Source organism: Berghia stephanieae, chromosome 3 (assembly GCF_034508935.2).
Source record: "Berghia stephanieae isolate SIO BIC M18660-M18661 chromosome 3, UCSD_Bste_1.3, whole genome shotgun sequence".
NCBI lineage: Eukaryota > Metazoa > Mollusca > Gastropoda > Nudibranchia > Aeolidiidae > Berghia > Berghia stephanieae.
Genome location: NC_088362.1, coordinates 67804223 through 67828321, shown reverse-complemented (window position 1 = coordinate 67828321; position 24099 = coordinate 67804223). Strand labels below are relative to the sequence as shown.

The 24099-nt window shown below is 36.8% G+C and overlaps 1 protein-coding gene across 3 annotated transcripts in view; it reads left to right on the top strand.

Annotated features, from left to right (window-relative positions):
• Positions 1 to 18619, top strand: part of LOC144968273 (organic cation transporter protein-like) — a 53833-nt gene extending 35214 nt beyond the window's left edge. For 2 of the 3 annotated variants that reach the window (XM_078906467.1, XM_078906466.1), the window contains exons 8-13: positions 1234 to 1512; positions 5651 to 5738; positions 6888 to 7026; positions 7316 to 7497; positions 9708 to 9868; positions 11425 to 11616. In XM_078906467.1, coding sequence (XP_078762593.1) covers positions 1234 to 1512; positions 5651 to 5738; positions 6888 to 7026; positions 7316 to 7497; positions 9708 to 9863 — 844 coding nt within the window. In that variant the 3' untranslated portion in view covers positions 9864 to 9868; positions 11425 to 11616. Of the gene's footprint in view, positions 1 to 1233; positions 1513 to 5650; positions 5739 to 6887; positions 7027 to 7315; positions 7498 to 9707; positions 9869 to 11424; positions 11617 to 15123 lie in introns of those variants that run through there. The other variant, XR_013644554.1, reaches the window with a different exon arrangement.
• The last annotated feature ends 5480 nt before the right edge of the window (positions 18620 to 24099 follow it).

Below are 24099 nucleotides of genomic sequence, written 5' to 3'. Positions count from 1 at the left end.
TAAGAACAGATGTATTAAATAATCAATGGCGCTTAATAAACACAGTTGAGGGATTGACAAGACTTAACTCCCAAATGCAGTACATAAACATTTCTGAAGAGGATAGACCAGTCAAAGCTCTCATAGAACTGGCCGGGGAGCTCCACCAGTAGACCGGTCAAAAGCTTTCTAATTCTCATGTTGAGGGTTTTGTTTTCTTTTTAATTAGATAACTGAATAGATGGGCCAACTCGCCTTTTATTCTGAAGTAAGCCGTAGAGGGAGAAGAGGGGTGGTGGGAGAAGGATATACAAAACATATGATATATGACATAGATCGAACAGAAAAAGTATCTTGAATAAAATGATACTTAGTTTTAATAAATCAGAAGTTTCCAAATCTCAAAATCACCCCCTTTTCCCTGGAGGGTGTCGAAATTAGGGCCACCCCTTAAAATTTTACAAAATGGCGGCCGTTGATGCGGATTTCGTGAACCGTAAGTTTACGCACGGTAAAACAAAATTTTCCATCCGTTTATCGATCCGAAAGTATGTGAAACAGAAAGAATATTTATCGGCGGTTAAGATGACAAGAATGATTTTATGTCGGAAAACATGAATTTAGGTGAAAACAGGTTTGGAAGCAGGCTATATAAGATTGTCGAGTTTAGGGCCGGTGTCGAATTTCGGGCCCCCTATCTTTAATATTATATGCATGTATGTATTATGTATATATAATATATATATATATATATATATATATATATATATATATATATATATATATATATATATATATATATATAATAGAATCTAGGGTATATGGAATGTAGAGGATAAAATGAGAAGCAAAAATTAAGAATCTTTTACTGCTCTTTTCTCTTTTGCAAAGCTTTGTGGCATGTCGATATGAAACTTGGCTGCTAATATGCAGACCATATGTTCTAGTCCCTTCGTGGAAGGTGCAAAGTCAAGTTCTAAGGAAAAAGAATGCTCAATAATGATATCCTTCCACCATACTCAGATGTAAAATATGTACTTGGTCAGTAACAGCATCGAAAATTGGAAAAAACACCCTATAGACACTTTGTCTTCTCTTTCATGTTAGAATTTGTTAATGACTTGAGACTTTTTATGGAGCGCATTGAACACATCTGGTAAATTTCGTTCTGTGTTAAAGCTCACGTCGGATTTTATACGTAATGTCTTTGATGCAATTGAAAAAGTAACCGGTCTGTTATTGCTTTTTTTCCAGGCTAATTCAAGAGTCACCCCGATGGTTGCTAAGCCAGAACAGACAAAAGGAGGCCAAGGACGTCATCGTCTACATCGCCAAGGCCAACAAAGTCAATATCTCTTGGGATATGGACGTGTTGGGGGACAATTCAACGATGAAAATGGATGGCATTGGAGTAGGTGAGAGTGGAGAGGATGAAGAAACGACTACTTCTGGTTCCAGTAATAATCTGAAGATTTGGCATATTTGTACCAGCAGGCGATACGTGTTGTATTTCACCATTTTGTGTTTTTCCTGGTAATGACATATTATCATCCTTATATTTCATTATATCATTAACAGCAACCTCGATAGGTCCCGCCCCGACTCTATTGTATTAAAGCAGTGTAGAAGATAGTATCTTTATTCTTGACTCTTTGGTAAGGCGCTCTGGCCCAACTCAACTCAGGACTGAAAGAGTCCATGGTTAGATGCACTATTGCTTATATTAAGAGTGCTAGTGCAAATATGATCCTGACAGGTCTTATAATTTTAATGTACGGTATAAATGGAAAATGGTTACACATAGCCTAAAATGGATGGATTTAATGAATAACTGTGAAGTTCGTCAAACTTTTTGTTTACATGGAAATGCGCAATATAAATGCTCGTATTTGTTTATTTTGTAATTATTTTGATCATTGTCAGAGTAGATTCGTCACATTTATAATGTACGGAGCTGGTGTTTATCCCACTCGGTTTCTTTAGTGTTAAGCAGGGGGTATAAATTGTTTGCTACCAATTGAATAGGACATTGCAATGTACTTTTCAGTAGATCCAAGGACAACTATACTGAAAGGGCTGACATATGGAATCTTCAGCTCCCGCTAGTGGGGGCCAACTAAAAATCTAGAAAATTCAAACCAAAATAACAGCAGGGGCATTATACGGTAAGATCTACCCTTTTAGAGAATGATTGTGAATTCTGGGTCCAAAAAATATTTAAATTTAATGATTACTATTATCAGCAGTGAATAAGAGTAGCCAAGAAACGGAAAGGATGAGTAGATGGATATTCTAAAAACTGACCGTATAATGAATGATTCTGGATGATTTCTTTAGAAGCTTGATTAATGAATGTACATGTAAAGTGATGATGAAGATGAGGGTGAACAATTAGATGAAGGGGAAAGGAGATGTAAAATATCAACAAAGGGAGGTAATCTGCGGAGGATGATCCCAAGAAAAAGATGAATACCAAAATATCTACTAAGGGATGCACTACATAGTAGTTGTAATTTTGTTTAACACTATTTCATCCCTATAAGGGACGATCGGTCTGCCAGGTAGAATTTTCATTGGAACACCTGCAGACAAATGTCTTTCACATTTAACAAATTCTGTCGGTTGTGGTTCAATATCATCATGAGGAGGGAGTTTGTTTAACTATGTTTCCCATTCTGGTTCCTCTTTAGGCAATCTGAACACAAATTTGTTGGCTTTATTGTAGTTACCATTGCAATTCGCAACACCACAATTTTGCCCATCTTGAATTTGCTAAAAAATCACGTCCATGAACATCAGACCCACAAGAGGCAAAAGTTCATGTGAGGCAAAACATTCGGAGTACTGGTTCACTCCATATAGTCAATGGAGTAGCATCAGATTCATAGTTCCATTCCATTCCATAGTCTAAGAGTAATTAATAAAGTAACATATCAGATCAATGAGACAGAACTATATATTCAGAGTACAATAGTCGGATTTTTAATAAGGGGCGCACTTTTTTCTTCTTTTTCTCAGCTGTTCACAATATACAGCTGCAAACATTTGTATGAACCTTTGGATCATTTTGTCCAAATAAAAAATATTTTTTCACGAATTTTAAAAGCTATATTAAAATCGATAACTAGTAAGGATCGGAACCCAAATATGATTATAGTGTCAAAAATATGATTTTCCGCTTCTTCATTTTGAAAGAATTTGTTAAAATGAAATAGCTTGTTATTCATGCCAAAGAGGATTACATAAATTTAATGTAGACCAGTCAAAAGTAGAAATTCATCAATTTATAATACAGTGTTTCCACAAATAAGTGGTTGAATTCAACAACAATAACATGCAAAACTCAGGGTTGATTGTGAATTTCAAATTCCATAGCTGTCCTCTTTAATTAACGACTTATCGATAGATAAAAGTGGACTTCATTTCGCAGCTTTACGAGAGAGGAACCGATAGAGATTCCGTATCATATCGTATTGTTTAAGAGCTTAAAGGTTTAAAAGAAAACTTAAAATGCTGTGTGAAACGTTCATGCATAGATACAATTTTTCAAAGTTAAATATATACATTCATTGTTAATTTGACAATTTTGAGTATTTAATCACTAGTTCAAATGAGTTAAAGCTAGAGATTCATATCAGTCTTCGGTAATTGCGACGTGATGTAAATAAAAAGCCATAAATTACAAAGTCAAAATGGGATGCAAACTACATTAGTTGTTACTTTATAACAGTTAATGTGTGTTGCTTTTATTCGGAAAATAGTATGATGTGAACTCATAACCACTAGCCGGAACTACCGTGTCACAAGATTATTTTGAAAAACGATGAATTCATCTTACTTTGTGGTGCGAAAATGTTTACATTTTTAGCAGTGTAAAATCTCTAATTTTATGACAGGGGTTTTAAAGTGAATTTTTATAGGTCGTGAAGAAGAAATCTTTTTTGTGATATGGCATCACAATATGGGCCAAAATCTTTATTCAATTAAGAGAAATTGATTCGGAGGTTGACACAAAGGTTTACAACTTTTGATAGAGGGACATCTGAGAAAAACTAGAAAAACATGCGCCATTCATAAAAAATCTGACTACTATACTATAGTTTATTCCTTACAGTCAATGAGTAGCATCAGAATCAGATACATAGTTCCCTTCCATGTAATCAAGAGTTAATTAATAGAGTTACAATGAGACAAAACTATATATTCAGACTATTAGTTCATTCCTTTCAGTCAATGGAGTAGCATCAGATCCCTAATTCCCTTCCATAATCACAGAGATAATTAGAGTGAGTGAGTTTGATGAGTGTAGTGTAACTGTAACAGTCTCAGTCTCAGATCAATGAGTCAAAATCAAAACTATATATTCAGAGTAATAGTCACATACGATTGACAGTCATATCAGCAACACCAGATCCATGCAATGGGCATACCTATATATTCAGAGTCCAAGCTCCATCATATATGGTAATATCAGACCCACTAACTATTCTAGTCTAGCTAGATATCTAGCAATAGCAATGACTATCTAGACTAGATAGCAACTGTTCAAGTTGTGAAGTTGACGTGACGAGCAAAGGGCCCTCTAGACTTATACACTAGACTAATACAATAAAGTCAATATTTATCAGTTAACCATATAGAAAAAAAGATATAAATATAAAGCCACAGGCCATAATAAAATAAGAAACAGTAATCCGAATCAGGATTCAGGATGTCGAGTCTGATCACCATATCTGTGCGACTCGACAGAGCAAGCACGACAACGGGTCCAACTATCGTCTGCAGGAACTACAGCCAGATGCTAATTCTAAACATTTCTTAAATAATAATTATTACGCAATTATTATTGGTACTTACCACTTTTCAAAGATTCTGGTTCGATAAATTAGCCATAGATCTAGATAGTTATTAAAAGGAATTGAAAGCAGATTCGTACTTTCGATTTTTAAAAATGAAAACAAACCCAATCACTCAATTTGTAAGAGGGCGTCATAAAAAATAGTTCATACTTTCCTGTAAAATTGTTGATAGTTCACTACTTTTTATTTTCATATCATTCAAGACATAAGAAATATTATTTAAAACTTATGGTCGCCAATTAACCAATTTCTTATAAAGTACCGAAATTATAAGAACAGAATCCATTATTGCGCATTCAAGGAAATTGTAACAGGCAGAAAAGTAGTAATTTTGCTTGAAATCGTTATCCAACCAATGGCCCCCACGAGCTGGGCTGAAGATTCCACATGTCAATCCTTTCAGTATAGTAATCCTTGAGTAGATCTAATAACGTATAATACTAAATCACTGCTAATGGACAGAAGACATTAAACAAATGTACTTTATTACACCGGCGATTGATAACAAGAAAAGTATCCATATCTCGTATTATAGAGATAAAGATTTAGAATAATTGTTAATGTTAAAAACTCGGCCGGAATATACTGTTCCTTCTATTTATATATGCTTTTCTTCTTTCTAGGTTTTACATGCATGATCCTTTTTCTTTTTTTTTCTTTTTGGCTGAGGAAGGGTTTTTGTATGTTTTCAAACATGATATTCATTTCTGTTTAATGCTTTTTAGTCTAATGTTTTTAAAGCTTTGTTTTGCTATTGGTCACAGAATCTCCCATGTTCTTGACTTATTATTCATTTTGTTTGCCGTTTCCAGGGTAACACTCAACATGGTTTATTTTGGTATGGTCTTTGGCGCCGGAGACATCATTGAAGGGGATATCTACATCACTTTTGTATTACAGGTAACGTATTGAGTGAGTGGGCTGGTGAGAATGGGGTGGAGCTTTCAGAGGCAAAACAGGAAAATTGTGCTTTTACAACACACCAAAATCCAAAATTGCTCAAGGGTCTTTAGCAACAGCAACATGTAATGTTTCGGGACAAAACTTAACTTTTATAAAGAGCTATTACAATTTTCATTTTCCAAGAAGTCCAACACTATTATCATGACTCGATCACGAGGCTTCAGGTCACAAACAAAATGTCATCTCACAATACCACAAAATGGCCCTTGCATGCTGAAAATATACCATAGAGAAATTGAGGTAAAGCTGTTTTAAGATAACAATCAGAATAAGAAATAAGGTAAAAACGATTTTTAAAAAAAATTACATCCTCCTTCACTTCTGATTAAATTTTTTAAAAAGAATGGAACAATACATCTACTGAATGGGCTAAAGTTGACATATAAATGTTGTCATGAATTATATTTTGGTGTCATGACAAAATGTAGTTTTTGTCACATTTGTCACAAAAGCACAATGGAAAAAAACAATATTAGATTCATGAATATTATTTGTTTTCATAACTTTGAATTTGATAATGACCAATATCCAATAGAGAGCCATGGTTGCAAAACGTTAAATGCTCTTAAAGTATAAAATTAACTCTAGATTTGTCCACAAGTTTTTGACTCATTTAGAACATATTCATGCTATTCTTTTTTTAGAATTTAAATTGAACTTTTATGTTACGCATTATCCACTAAACGTGTTCAAATCGCTTAACAAGGAGTCCCTCGTCAAAAGCAACACTTAACATAGATGACGGAACATGACGCCTGTTAGGAGATATTACAATTTTTTCCCGAACAAGGCTATTAACGGCCAGGGACTCATTTTACACCTGAGTACGGTGAGATAATTGGGGTAAAGAGCCTTTTCCAAGGACTCAACAATGCACTGAGAGAGGCTCGAACCCAGGAACTTCCGATCCGAAAGCGAGTGTTATACCACAAGACCACATAGTCTCTCAGTTTTTTTATCCTTTAATATCTTTCAACTCAAGATGATAACAAGATATTTCCATATTTTTCAATGTAACTATGTTATTGTAATTTAGTGTCGAAGGTTAGAAAACCGACCTAATATTTTAATATGATCTTATTACAGTCTGTGATGGAGATCCCAGGTATTGTGATCAGCGCCTTGCTCGTGGAGAAAATTGACCGTAAGGTGTTTTATTGCTCCAGTATGATAACAAGTGGCTTGGCTACCTTAGGGATTGGAGCTCTAGTCATTGCTGATCAAGGTAAACATACCGAGAGTCAGAAATTAATTTGACATCGGTAAATGAAAAGCTGTTTGTGAAAATTTGCTGGAGATAAATTCAATGAAAAATTATGTCAATTTTTTTCGAAATGATTAATGAATGAGGTCCAGCATTGTCATACTGAAACATTGTTACATTGCGGTTATGTGTGAAAAAGATACAGTATGCTCATTCAAGAGATTGTCCTAGTACACATGTGCTACATAGAGAAAGACAATACAGGACATGCAATTGGTCCCAATTTTTCCATTGTTTTATCCATTTTCAGACATTCGGTGGCTTTCCATCGCTTTCTATTGCCTTGGCAAGATGGGCATCTGCATTGGATTCAGTCTCATTTACATCATTACCACTGAGTTGTGTCCCACCAAGATACGCAACTCGGGTCTCGGTTTCTGTTCTTTTGTGGCAAGATTTAGTGGAATACTCTCCCCTTACATTGTCAGCGCGGTGAGTTGAGGAAAGAAATTTTGATGTTAGGGAGCGTTCACATATTACGTCATCAGCTAGGGGGGGAGGGGGGGTCTACCAAATGTTGACATGTGTTGACATGGGGGAGGGGGGGGGGGGGTCAGACCCAAGATGATGTCATCAAAACATAGGCAAATTAGGCCTATATTTTTAAATGCAAGAGCTTCAAAAATGATTTGGAAGCCTATTTCAAAGTTTGTTCCTTTCAAAACAGCTAAAGATAAATTGCTATGATGAGTATTGCCCATCTCTCAAGAAACAAGATGGGAAAGGGGTATCACTTCTCAAAAGGCGAACTTGCCCTAAATGTTCATTGTATCACTCCTTGATCACAGCAATGAAAGACCATTCACGAAAATGCGGCATACAAGAAGAACAGCAAATGGGAGAAAGTGATGACGATGAAGATGAAATTGATGATACTATTTATAGAACATTGCCAGAGGTCCAAGGCAGAAACATTTTTGAATCAATTAATTTTATGTTTGGAAATTGAAACAGAAATTCATTCCACTAAAAGACTAATATGCTATAAAATAATTTGCCTCCTATACTATTTTAAATTACTTTCTGAAATTTTTTTTAATAGCACCTGCACCAAGTAGCCTAATTTAAATAATGTTGTTAGATTTTATCTTTGCAAATTTAAATTTTATGTCCCCATTGTATCGTAAAACATAAATTATCAACAGTTTCTGAAATTAATAAAATGTCTGAATGTGTTTTATCAAACGTTGATAATCAATGTTTATGGTTTGAAAAATGAATAATAAATATTGTGAAATTAAAGTTATCTTTTAGTTTTTATTAAATTAGATGACGTCATCATCTGTTGGGGGAGGGGGGGGGTCAGGTCAATGATGACAAGTGATGACTTGGGGGAGGGGGGGGGTCTAAAAAGGGCAAATTTTTGATGACGTAATATGTGAACGCTCCCTTAAGGGATTTGTTAAATAAACAATTTCAGAAATCCGCCACCCCACCTCCCACTTCCATTATTTTTGTTTGTTTGTTCGCTTTTAGAGGGGGGGGGGGGGGTTGCGGTTTGAGACATTATGATGATTTGTTCAAAATTTTGTTTACGTTGTTGTTTTCTTTGTTGTCGATTTCTTTGTTGTCGTTTTGTTTGTTGTTGTTGTTGTTATTTTTCAGTTTTGTTTTCATTTTTATAGGTTCTTCTTCAATGGGGGGGGGGGGGGGGTGTTGGTAGCTTGATTGCTTTATAAAATAGTTGTCTTGTGAATAATCTACATATTTTACATTCTTTTATATTATTTATTTTTGGGTGGGGGGGGGCGGGTTATATATATTTTAAGGCTCCTGTCATCGAAGATCCCTGGAGGTAAAGACTTCTTTATATCTATTTTACTCTTTTTCCCTATATTTCGTTTTTCACCGTCTCAAACTGTCGGGGTATTTTTGTGACGATGTGGTCTAGTGGTATGACACTCGCCTTCGGACCGTAAGGTCCAGTTATCTACTTCCGTTCTTAGCAGGGCACATTTGAATCCTTGGGAGAATCTCATTACTCATATTTTCTCACCGTATTCAGGTGTAAAATAAGTACTACCTGGCCGTTAACAGGGTTGTGTACGTCGGAAGAAATAGTATTATCGCCTAACATGTCCCATCCTGTATTTTAAATGGCTAAGGACTATGGGTAAATGGCTAAGTAAAGCGCTTTGAGCACATTTAGTAGATACTAAGCTATAAAAATGCTCTAGTTATATAAAATTCCAGTTTTTAAAACTCTTTGGTGGAAAATATTGCCTTTGGTTAAATTTAGATACTTTTTTTAGTAACAAGAATAAAAATCGTTTCTATATCTGTAACAAACTGAAAATTAGCTACTTCCAACGTGTACATATACGGAGGTCTGACACCCGATCGCAATTATGATCCTGGTTTAAAATTGTTGTAGATAATGGACAATATTTTGTGTCATTTATTGAGATTTCCATTGCAAAAATGAGCCCCTAACGAGTTGGGTTATCAAACCGGCAAGTAAGTGGATGTCGGCTTCTTCTGGTCGTCTTAGGTTTAAACTTATTATACGAAATAGTTTTTTCACCCCAAAATATATCTTGATAAAGGAGGTGGGTTTCTAATCAATGTGGCCAACACAAGACGCTTTTAAGTATCTTGAACTCTTTATAAATAAAACAAAAATCTATTTCTGTATATTGCAGAGTCTTTTGATTTCCGGCCCCATTGGGAAGGCTCTCCCCGTTTTAATATTTGGTGTTTTGTCTTTGACGTCTGGTTTGTTCGTCATCTTGTTACCGGAAACACGAAACGCAGAGCTTCCGGAAACAATTGACAGCAAGAGTCGCAGCGATGTTTAGGATAAGTATGTGAATCTTATTTAGACATTACCCAATTCATTCATTGATCAATCCTTTCCGGGCACATTAATAATTTACATGGATATACCATGAGGAGGTTTTGACATCATAAGTGTATAGATCCTTACCTTTTCAAAGATTTATGTAAACGAAGACGAGATGAGTAAATGTGATATCAACTTCCACGCGTTTTGCTAAATTGTAAGACACCGGTTACGATTATAACTGCAAACACTTATATAACCGTTCTATTTTAAAACGAATTTAACTTCCAATCAGATATTTTCATGCATTCAAAAATATATTCTCACGAATTGATTTTATCTCTTGTTGTTTTATCTCAAAGTTGGTGAATCTGTTACAAATTCAATTCTTCGATTTATGGCCGAGTGAGAATGTGACGGCAATAAGATTTAGGCATCACGAGATCATAATATAACTGCAAACACTTATATATCCGTTCTATTTTAAAACGAATTTAACTTCCAATCAGATCTTTTCATGCATTCAAAAGATATTCTCACGAATTGATTTTATCTCTTGTTGTTTTATCTCAAAGTTGGTGAATCGGTTACAAATTTAATCCATCGATTTATGGCCGAGTGAGAATGTGACGGCAATAAGATTTAGGCATCCCGAGATCTCATTGACAATGGAAACTGGGAAGGAGTTAGGGGCTGTTTTGGTGAACGAAAATATTCCGATTACGTAGGTGTAAAATCATCCCAAAAATGAGTCTTTCCTGTCGAGGAATGCTCTTTTTTTTTGGGGGGGGGGGGATATTAATTTTAATACGTTCTGTTTTGTCAAATATTGTCACATTCTCACATTTTCAAGTCTTTATCTCACCGTAAAAAATGTTTGGTTTTTTTTTTTTTTAAAGACACTACGGCGGAAACTCATAACTAAGTAATATCATATTATACCTGATGAGAATGAAAAAGTGAAAAATCACACATTTATTATTATTATTATTATTATTATTATTATTATTATTATTATTATTATTATTATTATTATTATATTATTATTATATTATATCATTATATTATCATTATTATTTATATTATTATTATATATTATCATATCATTATTATTTATTATCATATTATTATTATCATTATTATCATTATTATTCATTATCATTATTATTATTATTATTATTATTATTATTATATTATTATTATGTTATTATTATTATATATTATTATTATTATTATATTATTATCGTTATTATCTATTATTTAATTTATTATTTATTATATTATTATTATTATTATATTATCATTATCATTATTATTATTATTATATTTATTATATATTATTATTATTATTATTTTATTATAGGTATAATTATAAGTTTCATTACCATCATCATCATCATCATCATCATCATCATCATCATCATCATCGTCATCATAACTATTTACACCTATTATTGTTACAAACATCAATATGATTGTCTCTGTTATTTTAATACTACATTTCTATCTTTGTTATCAGTGTTATCACCAAATAGTACCATTATCATTATAACAGTATGTTACTCTTTCTATTACAGCACAAGAAAACTACTGATGGGTCTAACCAAAGGTTGATCTAGCAAACCTGAATTCGTAATAGCAAAAGCCCACATTGCAATAATATTCATGCATAACATTCATTATCTCTCTCTCTCTCTCTCTCTCTCTCTCTCTCTCTCTCTCTCTCTCTCTCTCTCTCTCTCTCACACACACACACACACACACACACACAATATATATATATATATATATATATATATATATATATATATATATATATATATATATACATTCTCTCTCTCTCTCTCTCTCTCTCTCTCTCTCTCTCTCTCTCTCTCTCTCTCTCTCTCTCTCTCTCTCTCTCTCTCCCCTCCAACTCCTTCTCCTCCTCTCTTCTCTCTCTCTCTTTATATGTATATATATATATATATATATATATATATATATATATATATATATATATATAATATATATATATAAAACAAAAACTAGACATTCGTGCAATTTTATATTGAGGTAACAATCATGTCTGTGTCATTGTTGAAACCAGGTATGACACGCAATTGAATTGAATTAGTGTTATGATAATTTTTTGTGTGATGATTCGAGCCGCTCCCGGAGGGTCGGTGAAACAGAAAGCCCGAAATGTCAACAAAAGAAAAGAAAAGGATAGACGGAGGAAACTCGTTGATAACTTACCTCGGAGAGGAAAATCAGGCCACTGCATTGATCAAAGGGAAGAGAAAGAATGAGAAGGCTCTGTCTATTTATTTATTCTCAGAATTTTGGCGCAATCCCCCCCCCCCCCCCCCCACCCCTTCCCCCCCCCCCCCCCCCCCCCCCCCCCTATACCGAAGCATATTCGCACTACCTCCACCCCGCCACCTTCTATTAATTTTATCTCACGAAATGTGTCTGTAAAAAAGGATTTTCCCTATGCTGTCGCTATTCTCTTTTTTTTTGCAGGCGGATTCTACAGAGCATAACGACATAGCAAAAAAAAAAATATTTAAACTGATAGCTCTCATGTCGTGTCTATTATTTTTCCAGTGTGATATTTTTTCTTCTTTGAATATTTAAAAGATTCTACACAAGCAAGAAAATGTGTTTTGCTATTTTTTATACTTGTACAATTTATGTTTGTTCGATTTCACTTATTCCAGGTTACGGCATTTATTTCTATGTCACGACATGGAATTACCTAACGAAAAAAAAAGAGAATGTAAAAGACTATTTTATTTTCCAAATCAAGCTCTTTCGTGTAGAAAATGACTTTAAAATGTATATCATTTCAGAAGCCCTTGTAATCTTTAGCAGAGGAAAATAATATGTTTAAAAAATATATAATAACCTGCGTTTCCCGATGTGAACCTTCAAAGTAAAGTCCACCTAAATTAAAAATAAATCGTCGCACGTCCAAGATATCTTTATATTTCGTTAAATATAAAGTTCACACACAGAGCAAACACGATTTTGTTTTATTTTGTTTTTTTCGTATCGTATCGTGTCGTATCGTATCCTTTAAGAGTTAATCAGTTCTAAAAACATTTAAAGGCTCTTTGAGACTTTTATGCATAGATACAATTTATCAATTATGTATATAGTATTCAATGCCAATCAATTGATAATATTTAGAATTGAACATCTAATGCATAATTAAGTGTCATATATTCGTAGAATAATGAACTCTATTTACATTAATTTGGCATGTCCATCTTGTACATTCGAGATTTTCAAATAACTGATATACAGAAGAGAATAATATCCTATGTCATGTTACATTATTCGTCAAAATCAAATATCATGTTGGTAGGTAAGCTCTTGATCAATAGCATTCTTAAAATTATAAATTGAATTAGAATTTTTTGTCTCAAACTTTAGATTATTCCAAATTGTCACACTTTGAATTAGATTATTTTCCATATAGTCATATAGACAAATTACATCTTTCAACACATATCTTAAACTTATCTCCCCTAGTGTTTGTAACACGCAAATAATTGTTATAATATGATTAGAATCTTTATTGAAAAAACAATGCACGAGTATACATATGAATTAGATAACCTCTTATTCCAAGACATTTTAGTGAAGGCAAATGTTGACACTTTAATCTTTCTAAATAAGATAGATGTCGAATGTTAGGTAAAAGTCTCGCAGGCGTCTATGTACGTTCTCAATGTTAACAGACTCTCGCTTAAATAAGGGACTTCAACTACTATTTGCATACTCTATACACCGTCTTATGAAAGACTTATAAAGTTGGACAAAAGTTGTTAAATAAAGATAGCTAAAGCTTCTGTATATAATTCCCACAAGCTTGTTTTTATGTTCATCAAAACAAAATTTGTTATCAAATAATATGATCCCCAAGTCCCTTTCTGAGCATGTAGTTGCCATTACAGTCATATTATTGTTACCTATGTAGTAGGAGAATAGAGGGTTACAACTACCAATGTGCAGGACTTTACATTTAGTAATTAAAACTGCCAATTTTCAGACCAATTATATAGTGAATTTATATAATTTTGTAAGGTATCTTTATCTAATGTTGGTGCATGAATGTTGGTGTCATAAGCAAACATTTTTCATTTAGAATTTATAGTATAAGATAGTTCATTTATATTGATAATGAACAGTAAAGGACCAAGTACACTGTCCTGAGGGACACCACTAGTTGCGCATATGTAGTCAGAGCAACATTCACCTATGACAAATCTTTGTTTACGACCAGTTATAAAGACACATTCCATTTTACCAGTAATTCTATAACCTTTCAGTTTCAAAAATTATATTTTGTGTGGCACAGAATAAAAAACTTTCCGGAAATCCAAATATATAACATCAATATTGCAGTTTTCATCAACACATCTTGTAAAATCATCCATTACTTGCAATAACTGAGTTATGCAAGAGCGCACCTTTTTAATCCTGTTAACAATGATTTAGCAATTTATTCATTTCAAGAAAAGTAACTCTATTTTCTCTTTAACTATACTCTCTAATATTTTACAAAGAGTACACGATAGACTTATTGGACTGTAGTTAGATGGATCACATTGATCACCCTTTTTGAGTATTAACGTAACATTTGCAAATTTCCAATCATTAAGGAGTACACCATTAGAAAGAGATTTGTTATTTAAGTAGCAGACAGGAAATGTTATATCTTTTGCAAAGTCCTTTAATATACGTGGATGTATACTCTTAAACATTTATCATCGTTTTTATTACGAGACCGTCAATTGGCCTGATTACAAATGGCATCGATATGGAAGAAACAGAAGGATTTTGAAATAACTGGACCATAAAATAATAAGGTCATTCATTTAATATTGGTAAAAGGTAGTAGTTTTTCATCTAAAAACGTATTATTTCCGATCCGATTTGTTTTCAAAATGCATCTGATATAAACTCACGCGTGTCAGGATAACATCGAACCAATACATGTCTAGCCGACAGGACGTCGTGTTTGTTTCCTTTTGTCTTTCTATTCGATTTTACTTTAAATTCTTATGCTTCAATGTGGATTTTATATGGTTAATCGTGTGACGGCGTTGTGTTTAATTATCTGAAATCAATTTTAATCTCAAACGAACTACTTCTGTGATATTCTCATTCTTTAAAATGGATTTTAAGCTAAAACCTGATTTTTACCAATCTTTTTCTCCTACACATTACGAGAGATTTTTATTCACCTACTTTATTTTTAACATCGACGTTTTATTATCAACAAGAGACGGTGTTGTTGACGGCATTGAGTCAAATTCTCATCAACCGGGTGGAACGAGAAAACAAAGGGCAATACCAGTGTCCACTGGCCACAGACCACATCGTCCCCACCATTACAAACCATCACGACCCCTACCCACATACACAACAGTTGATTTAAAGCCACGACCACTATCATCGTCGTCGATATCGTCAGCACCATTACCGTCATCATCGCTGTCATCTTCCATATCGTTTCCATCACAACCACCATCCCCATCTTCGCAGTCGACTTAGTTATCATCAGCATCACTACCCTCATCCAACCTAATTACTTTACGGCAACAACAGCGGCGACAACAGCAACAACAAAGGAGAACAGATGACGAAAACAATTTAAAATGTGCTCTCCTGAATGCCCGCTCTGTGCGAAATAAAGGTGTGTTAATAAATGATTCTATCGTCTTAAACAAATTGGATCTATTCTTTATTACAGAAACTTGGCTGACATTTTCTGACACTATAACAATAAACGAGATCATCCCCAGCGGATATTCATATCATCAAGAAAATAGAGACCAAAGACGTGGAGGTGGTTTGATGTGTGTTTTAAGAGACCAATTGAATGTTATCAAAGTAAAAAAAAACTTCGACTCATTTGAACGCATCGAAATCCACTTTCGCCATAATAACAGACACTTTAACGTCGTAAACATTTTCAAACCACCACCATCAACTAAAAACAAGAGTACGAATACAACTTTTATAATAGTTTGAAGACTTTCTCCATGGAAAAAACACCGAGACTGGAGAAATTATCTTCTTAGATTATTTTAATTTTTATGCCGAGATTCCGGACAACTTGACCAAACTTCTAGAATTATTCAATCTCAAACAAAATGTCAAAGGACCAACTCACGAGGGTAGATACACCCTGGATCTCGTTTTCACACGGTCTATCAATATTTCCACTAGTGATGTCAGGATCGGAAGCCCAGACATTTCAGACCACCACCCAATATTTTTCAAGGTCAATGTCCCTGTCCCGATTTCAAATCGGCGTACAGTCAACTATAGAAAAACGAAAGATATAAATCATACCAAATTACTAGACCAAATTCGTGAGTTGGACATAAATAATAGTTATGAAAACACACGGCGTCATAGAGAAATTAGATCTTCTCTACACATCTCTCAATAATTGTCTGAAAAAACATGCGCCCCTCCAGAACAATCGTCCTAAGACCAAATTCCAAATGGTTCACTGCTGAAATCCTCAAGGCCAAACATGACAGACGTCATTAGGAACGCATTTGGCGTAAGTCTGGACAAGAAATTTACAAACAAATGGTATAAAAAGCCGAAAGTGATACCAATCAACTTATAGTCAGTAACAAGCGGCAATATGTGAAGGACACTTATAAATACCAAACGTGATTCTTATAAGCTTGATGATACTGTCAAATAAATGATCACACCATCGAATACAACAAATCTATCAAGAAATACATGTCCAAAAGAACTATGTGACAAATTCAACACCTTTTTCACAGAGAAAAGTTTCAACATCCAACAGGAACTAGACAACGACAGCGCCACCATACCATCTTATCTACATCCCAGCACGACATCACTAGTTGAAATAACAAGAAGTGAATTCACCAATGGACAAAACAACAATGACTAGGCACGTGACATCGGCTGAAAGAGCAACATCAACTGAAGAGACACTACAGGACACAACACTTTCCTGCACGACAAAACCAACTAAAACCATGAACACCCGTTATAAAGCGTTAACATCGTTTGAGCCCGTAACAATAGAGGAAGTTAAAAATATATTGTCTGATATGCCTAATAAATCATGCCCGCTAAATAAAACACCAACTGGGCTCATAAAGGCATGTGCAAATTATCTTGCCCCAGCAATTGCATCCATCGTAAAAATGAAAGTCTAGTGTTACCCGATTTTCCAAATATGCTGAAACATGCCTTGGTTAGACCCCTGAAGAAAAAAAAGCAAAACTTGACTGCAATATGTTAAAGAATTTTCGACCTGTGTCAAATTTGAATTTCATTTCAACATTAATTGAAAAAGTCGTTGCTGCTCGTCTTATTAACCATATAGAGACGAATGCCTTAAATGTTAAATTTCAATCTGCTTACAAAGCCTCACATATCACAGAAACGGCATTACTTTTTAAGTTTTTAATGATATTGTAATTGATATAGATAATAAAAGTGCTGCCGTGCTCGTTTTACTAGATTTAAGTTCCGCCTTCGACATTATCGATCAAAATTTACTTTTGACTAAACTACGTAATCAATTTTATATATGTGGCACTGCTTTTGACTGGTTAAAGTAATATTTGTTTGAAAGAAATTTGGTCAGTAATTATAGAAAACCATGTATCAACTCCATCCATATAAACACGTGGAGTGCCTCAAGGATCTGTTCTTGCCCACCTCCGTTTTACAATGTATACTCCTCCCCTTTCTGATATGTTATCCACCTTTCTCATTGATTTTCATTTTATGTTGATGACACTCAGCTGTATACAAAACTCAATAATGATTCAGAGCTGTCATCAGTAACTGTTAAGGATAATTGTATTGTGAACATAAAGGATTGGATGAAACTAAACAAGCTTTAATTTAATGATGACAAGACAGAAATGATAATTTTTGGAAATAGGTATCAACTCTCAAAAATATATACAAATGAGATACTAGTGGGTGAAAATACTATTAAACCTAATTCTTGTGTGAGAAATATTGGGGTGTATTTAGATCAAAGGTTATCCATGGAAGATCGTGGTTTAAAAATATGTCAATAGTGTAACTATCATATTAGAAACATTGGAAAAATCAGACATTATATTGATGAGGATATTACAAAGATGCTTGTTAATTCTTTAATTACTATCAGTTTAGGTTATTGTAATGCCCTTCTCATTGGCTGTGAAAGCAGATTAATTCATCAACTACAACAAATTCAAAATAAAGCGGCTAGACTTATAAAATTAACGAAATAAAGAATTCATATAACACCAGTTCTCCAGGAATTGCACTGGCTTCCTGTGAAATTTAGGATAGAATTTAAGAGATTGTACTATGTTTTTAGATGTCTGCATGGATTGGGATCTGAATATTTGCAGGAACTGAAAAATATCATCCACTCGAAATTTAAGATCATCCTAGTCCCAACTTCTAAAGGTTACCACCTCAAAATCCACTTTTGTTTGTTTTTTTAAACCCCAATTTCATCCATTGCTCCATGCTTATGGAACACACTCAGTCCTCGGACAAAGTCCTGTGAAAATTTATCATCTCTCAGGAAATGTCTGCGGACTGAGTTGTTCCGTAAGGCTAATTTTTTTATGAAATAGATGTAGATTAGATTTTGTTTCTGTATACATGCTTATTATGTATTGTCGTGATTTTAATTTTATTAACATTTTTTTTTTTAATATTTTATATGAAAAGTGGATTAACATGGATGTTTTGACGCTATATAACTCCATTATTTATTGTTATTTATTCATTAATAAACTTCGAACCACGAAACAAGTCGACAACCCAAAAATAGCAGATAGCTACTTTTTAAGGGACGTTTTAATCATCAAAATGTTGTTTGTTTTGAAATGACAAAAAAAATGATTAAATAAAAAGAAATTGAATATTAAATCCATCACAATAAGTTAAGGCCTTAGAGATTTTCGTTCAAGAAACAGTTTGAAGTCCACAGATCCGGACACGCGTCGTGATTACACCTGCGCAATCAGCGTGTGGCAGCAGTTTCTAGTGGTGTCACACTACTATGTTGTGATGATCTATCCAGGCGGCAAACGCATCGCCTTGATCCTAACGGGTACATATTGGACAGGTGGCAAGTCCCTACTGATGAAGGGAGTGTACCGTGAGGCAGTAGGCTTTTAACGAAATCGGGCCGAACGAGACGCCGAACGCCGAAACCGAACGGATATAGCCTTCTCACGTGACCATGAACGAGATCTGGATAGTGAAGACTCTCAAGCGGTATGCAGCATCGGATCTAAGGTCACGTGATAGACGATAGCTTGGGTTGCTGTTGGCTTCAGCTGACAAGAAACGGAGAAGGAAAGAATGGAGACTACCTCAGGCCTCCCCTTGCCATGTGTTAGGGGAGGGGCAAGGTCAGTGTCATTCAATAGTATATAATTGTGCATGTGGCGCTCTATACGGAGAGAAAATTATAAATTGATTACGGGGGAAGGTGGGGGGAGGGGGGGGGGGTTGACCCACGAACGACCGAGGTGTTGGGCTTCGGGTAGACCGTGATACGAAATCAAAGAGAAAAGGTCGCTGGTACTTGGATGGTGGAAATGGGTGGGGGGGGGGGGGGAGTGACAATCAGCATGGGATGTATACATTAACATTAATAATATAGGCAATAGATGAACAGGGATGTGTATTGTTTGTATATGTTTGTGTGTGTGTGTGTGCGCGTGTGTGTGTGTGAAAGGGATTACACAAAAACACCTTTCTCTGTAGCTTCCAAATGATTACGTATACTATAAATTTGAAAACCACATTGTTTGAATCAGCTTGCAAAAAGGAGAACATTTATCTTTGTTTCACAAAAATAGGTTTAGAAATTAAATTTTTTTCTAGTAGATTGATTTTGAAAAAAATATTGCTCAATTTTTTAAAATTTAATGATAGTTTCTTTTTTTCCGGTCGATTTTCTTGATTTATATCTCATTTTTTAATTCTCAATGCGACGAGCACACCGATGTATCTCGTGTGATTCAAAAGCGTTGTTTGTTTTTTAATATATATATACTGAGAGTCCTGCCTCACTAATTCATTCCTGAGGGTTGAGATGGTGACACAACTATTACATACAAGAGCTTGCAGTCGAGTCGGCAGGGCTTTTGGGTTACACATCGGTCAGCGGTACTCTTTGATGTATACAACACTCACCGCCTTTACGCAAAGCCGCCTGCCCGTAAATCAAGAGATGATCTCCTAACTGTTCACAAGCGAACTGTCAAACGAGCAATCGATTATTGGATAAGAATCTCAAGATCTCATATAATAAGGTAAGTTTTGGAGAGGTGATATCCCCCCACCCGTCATCGGACAGAACTTTCATTGCGTTATATCATATAAGCTCCGCCTCCTCTTTCTATTCCGAAGTAACGAGATTAGACGAGAGGACGCGAGAAAAAATTGATCATGTCTTCGGTAAGTCGATCGGTCGGTCTGCTTCGGCGTGTAACTATAACTCCGTAATTTCTCGACCGAAGTCGATTTGCTGCCTCTCAATGTCTCCTCTTGCTGGTGGAAAAGCCTGGCAACTTCTCCCCCAGTTTCGAAGAGTTGATGTCCCGCCCCATCGAGGGATTGAATTCATCCAAACCTATTTCCATTTCACATAGTCAGCTCTGTCCAAAGTCAGGAGAGCTAGAGACAACTATCATCTGGACTTATTCTACTTGAAACAGGGACACTGCCCATTCTGCACTTGAGAAAGGTTATCCCCATTTCCTCTACTTTTTAAAAAACTTATTAAGCCAGTTGTTTGTAATCGTCTCCCGCCGGACACTGAGGGCTGGATTGCTGTCGTTATTGGGCAGGGATTTCCCAACACTATGTGCATGAACTTGTAAAGATCTATATCGATATTCTGAACGTTCTTGCTTCTACCCCACACTGAGGAGCAATACTCCGTTGTGGAATAGAATAGTGCCGGGGCAGAAGTCCTCAGAAGCTCTTGGTTAGCACCCAAGTTGTTCCCGCCAGCTTTCTCAGAAGACTGTTGCGTTGCTCTATCTTCCGAGTAACACCTTTGAGATAGACCCGATAGGTAAGGCTGTGGGCCAGCGGAACCCCTAGGTACTTTGGATTCGGCTCATATAAGAGAAACTGGTCACCAACGAGGACGTTCAGTTTAGGTTTGCCAACCACTGTATAGATGGAAAGTTGTGGCCACGGAGTTTTAAAGTGTTCATCTTCAGATACCACTTGTCAAAATAAGATTAGGGTCTGGTAATGTCCTCACTGAGTATGCTCTCGAGAAGGATCCACACCTTACTTTGGGTAACGAGCTCCCACTCGTTCGCGTATTCCAGTATCAGGGAGGAATTTATCGGCATGTTGCTAATCTAGACCTTAAACAACATTGGCGCCAGAACAGATCTCTGAGGGACTCCATTCTTCAGTTTCCTGACTTTGCTCGTGGTGTCTCCTAAGGGTGACATGGAATTGTCTTTCCCCTAAGAGAACAGTTGCAATGACATTTTGCATCTTTTGATTTGTGCAAGTTTGAGCATTAACCATCACAGCAGACCGTATCGTGCGCCGCTGATATGTCTATAAATAGTTTGCTATTTCGTTTCTAGCCCTGCTTCAGTATGCTCTGTAAAGGCAATGACTTGCTCCATTGTGCACCTCCTTTCCCTGAAACCCGACTGCTTGGGTGGCAGGACAGCGGGAATAGCGACCTGGCGCATATATTGTCCCTCAACATCGAGAGCCAGAGTATGGCAAAAAAATGAGCTTTTGTCAAAGGTACTGGCCGCCCATAGCGTAGATATCCTCCTACTATAGGAGACCCACCTTTATTCCGGCGCGCAATCTTCCCAATTCCAGATCCCAGGCTATACGGTGGTCCAACGAGAGGACACTTCGGGGCTCAAAGGCGTTTACGCTAAAGAGCCATCGAAGGTAAGGGTCATAGAGAGCGTAACGGACAACAATGGGGTGAACCGAATTTCCGTGGAAGTAGGTGGACTGTGTTTGCATAGAATTAACAAACCACCTAGAGCGACTTGGACTACACCACCGGTACCGGTGGTCAGCCATCCTTCCATCTGTCTGGGACACTTTAATAGCTACCGGCACCATCACGAATGGGGCTACCGAGACTGCAACGAGGCAGGAAGACAACTCCGCTCATGGATGGACTGTAACAATCTACACCTAGTGTACGATCCTACAGCCAAGGGTACCTTCAGGGGTACCCGCCATAAGAAGGAGTATACTCCAGACCTCACCCTCGTTACGAAAGGCGCGAACGGTGAACCGCTGCAGAGCATTTGAGCACGGGTTCGAGAGAAAACAGCAAACAGGTGCTGTCTTTATAGACCTATCAGCGGCGTACGATACGGTCTGGTGCGAAGGGTTGATGCTCAAACTTGCAAAAATCATAAGGTGCAAAAAGACCTTGAAGTTGTTCTCTTCGATCTTAGGGGAAAGGCAATTCCACGTCGCGCTGGCAGACGTCACGAGCAAAGTAAGGAAACTGAAGAATGGGGTCCCTCAGGGGTCGGTACTTGCACCAATGTTGTTTAACGTTTACATTAGCGATGTGCCGAACACTTCCTCCCTGAGGCTGGGATACGCGGACGACTGGGCACTCGTTATTCAGAGTAAAGTGTGGACCCGTCTCGAGAGCGTACTCAGCGAGGTCGTCACCAGACTCAAATCCTACTTTGACAAGTGGTACCTGAAGATGAACACTTCAAAAACCGTGGCCACTGCATTTCACTTATGCAGTGGTTGGCACACCCGCAAACTGAATGTCCTAGTCGGGGACCAGCCACTCCCATATGAGCCGTATCCAAAATATTTAGGGATGACGTTGGATCGCAGCCTTACCTATCGGGTGCATCTCGAAGGGGTTGCCCGGAAGATAGAGAAGCGGAATAGTCTTCTGAGGAAGCTGGCGGGATCGACTTGGGGCGCTAGCCAAGCGCTCCTGAGAACGTCCGCCTTGGCACTATGCTATTCCACCGCGGAGTATTGCGCTCCAGTGTGGGGTAGAAGCAGAAACGTTGAGAAGGTGGATGTAAAACTTCGCAAGTCGATGTACATAGTGTCGGGAACGCTAGCAACAACCCCTAGAGAATGGGGCCCGATAATGGCAGCGATCCAGCCCCCCGATGTCCGGAGGGAAACGATTACGGGAAACTGGCTGAGTAAGATCAAAGAGAGAGGGAATGGGGATACCCTTCTCATGCGCATAATGGACGGTGCCCCCGTTTCGAGCCGAAATAAGTCCCGGCAACCCTTGTACGCAGAACCCCTCACTACGGACAGAGCTGCACATACGAGATGGAAGTCGGTTTGGACGAATTCAATCCCTCGTGGGGGCGGGGACCTACACTCTTCTAAGCTTGGTGAGAAGTTGCCAGGCTTTGATACCAGTAAGAGGAGACACTGGGTAGCTGCGAATCGGCTTCGGTCGAGGAGCTGCCTAACGGCAAGTGCGTTACATCGGTGGGGTCTAACTTCCTGTCCAATATGTCCACGCTGTGGACAAGAACCCGAGACGGCAGAGCATCTAGTCGAAAGGTGTGTTGTGACGATGCTACCCGGCGGGTTCGCGACGGTGCGCGAATGCGGACCGGACTTTGCTGATTGGGTCGATCGTCATAACATAATAGTGTGAACCATAAGAGGCTGCTGCTGCAGGTGAAGCGAACAGTCCTCGGGGACTTTCCGTATAGCCAGCAGAAATCCGGTTCTTGTCACAGCGGGGGTGACAATACCGAGGGTGCAGTCTCTCCCACTTTGCAGATGGAACTTCAGGAAGGCTGAACTGGGAGGAATTCAGTTCCTATATCGAGCAGGTTTGTCCTGCCATTCCTCCCAAGTCCGAGAATATATCCAATCACGCGGTAGCTAAAATTAGCAATGGTGACCATGAGCTCAATATGTTCAAAGTTTTTGAATTCAATTTCATTGTGCACTCTATGAACGTTGAGACCTTTTTTATAAATAGCAAGTACACCACCACCAAACTGGCCTGACGAACGATTTTGGACTTGGGCACAGTAACCCTCAGGTACAATTTCATTTATTATGTTTCCTTCTTCGTCATGAAGCCAAGTTTCCGTTAAAATCAATAAATCAATGTCTTTCTCAACAATCAAATCATTAATTAGAATCGTTTTGTTTCTTGCTGATCGTACATTCTGTGTTGCAAATTGTAGACGTGAATGTTTTGACTTAAT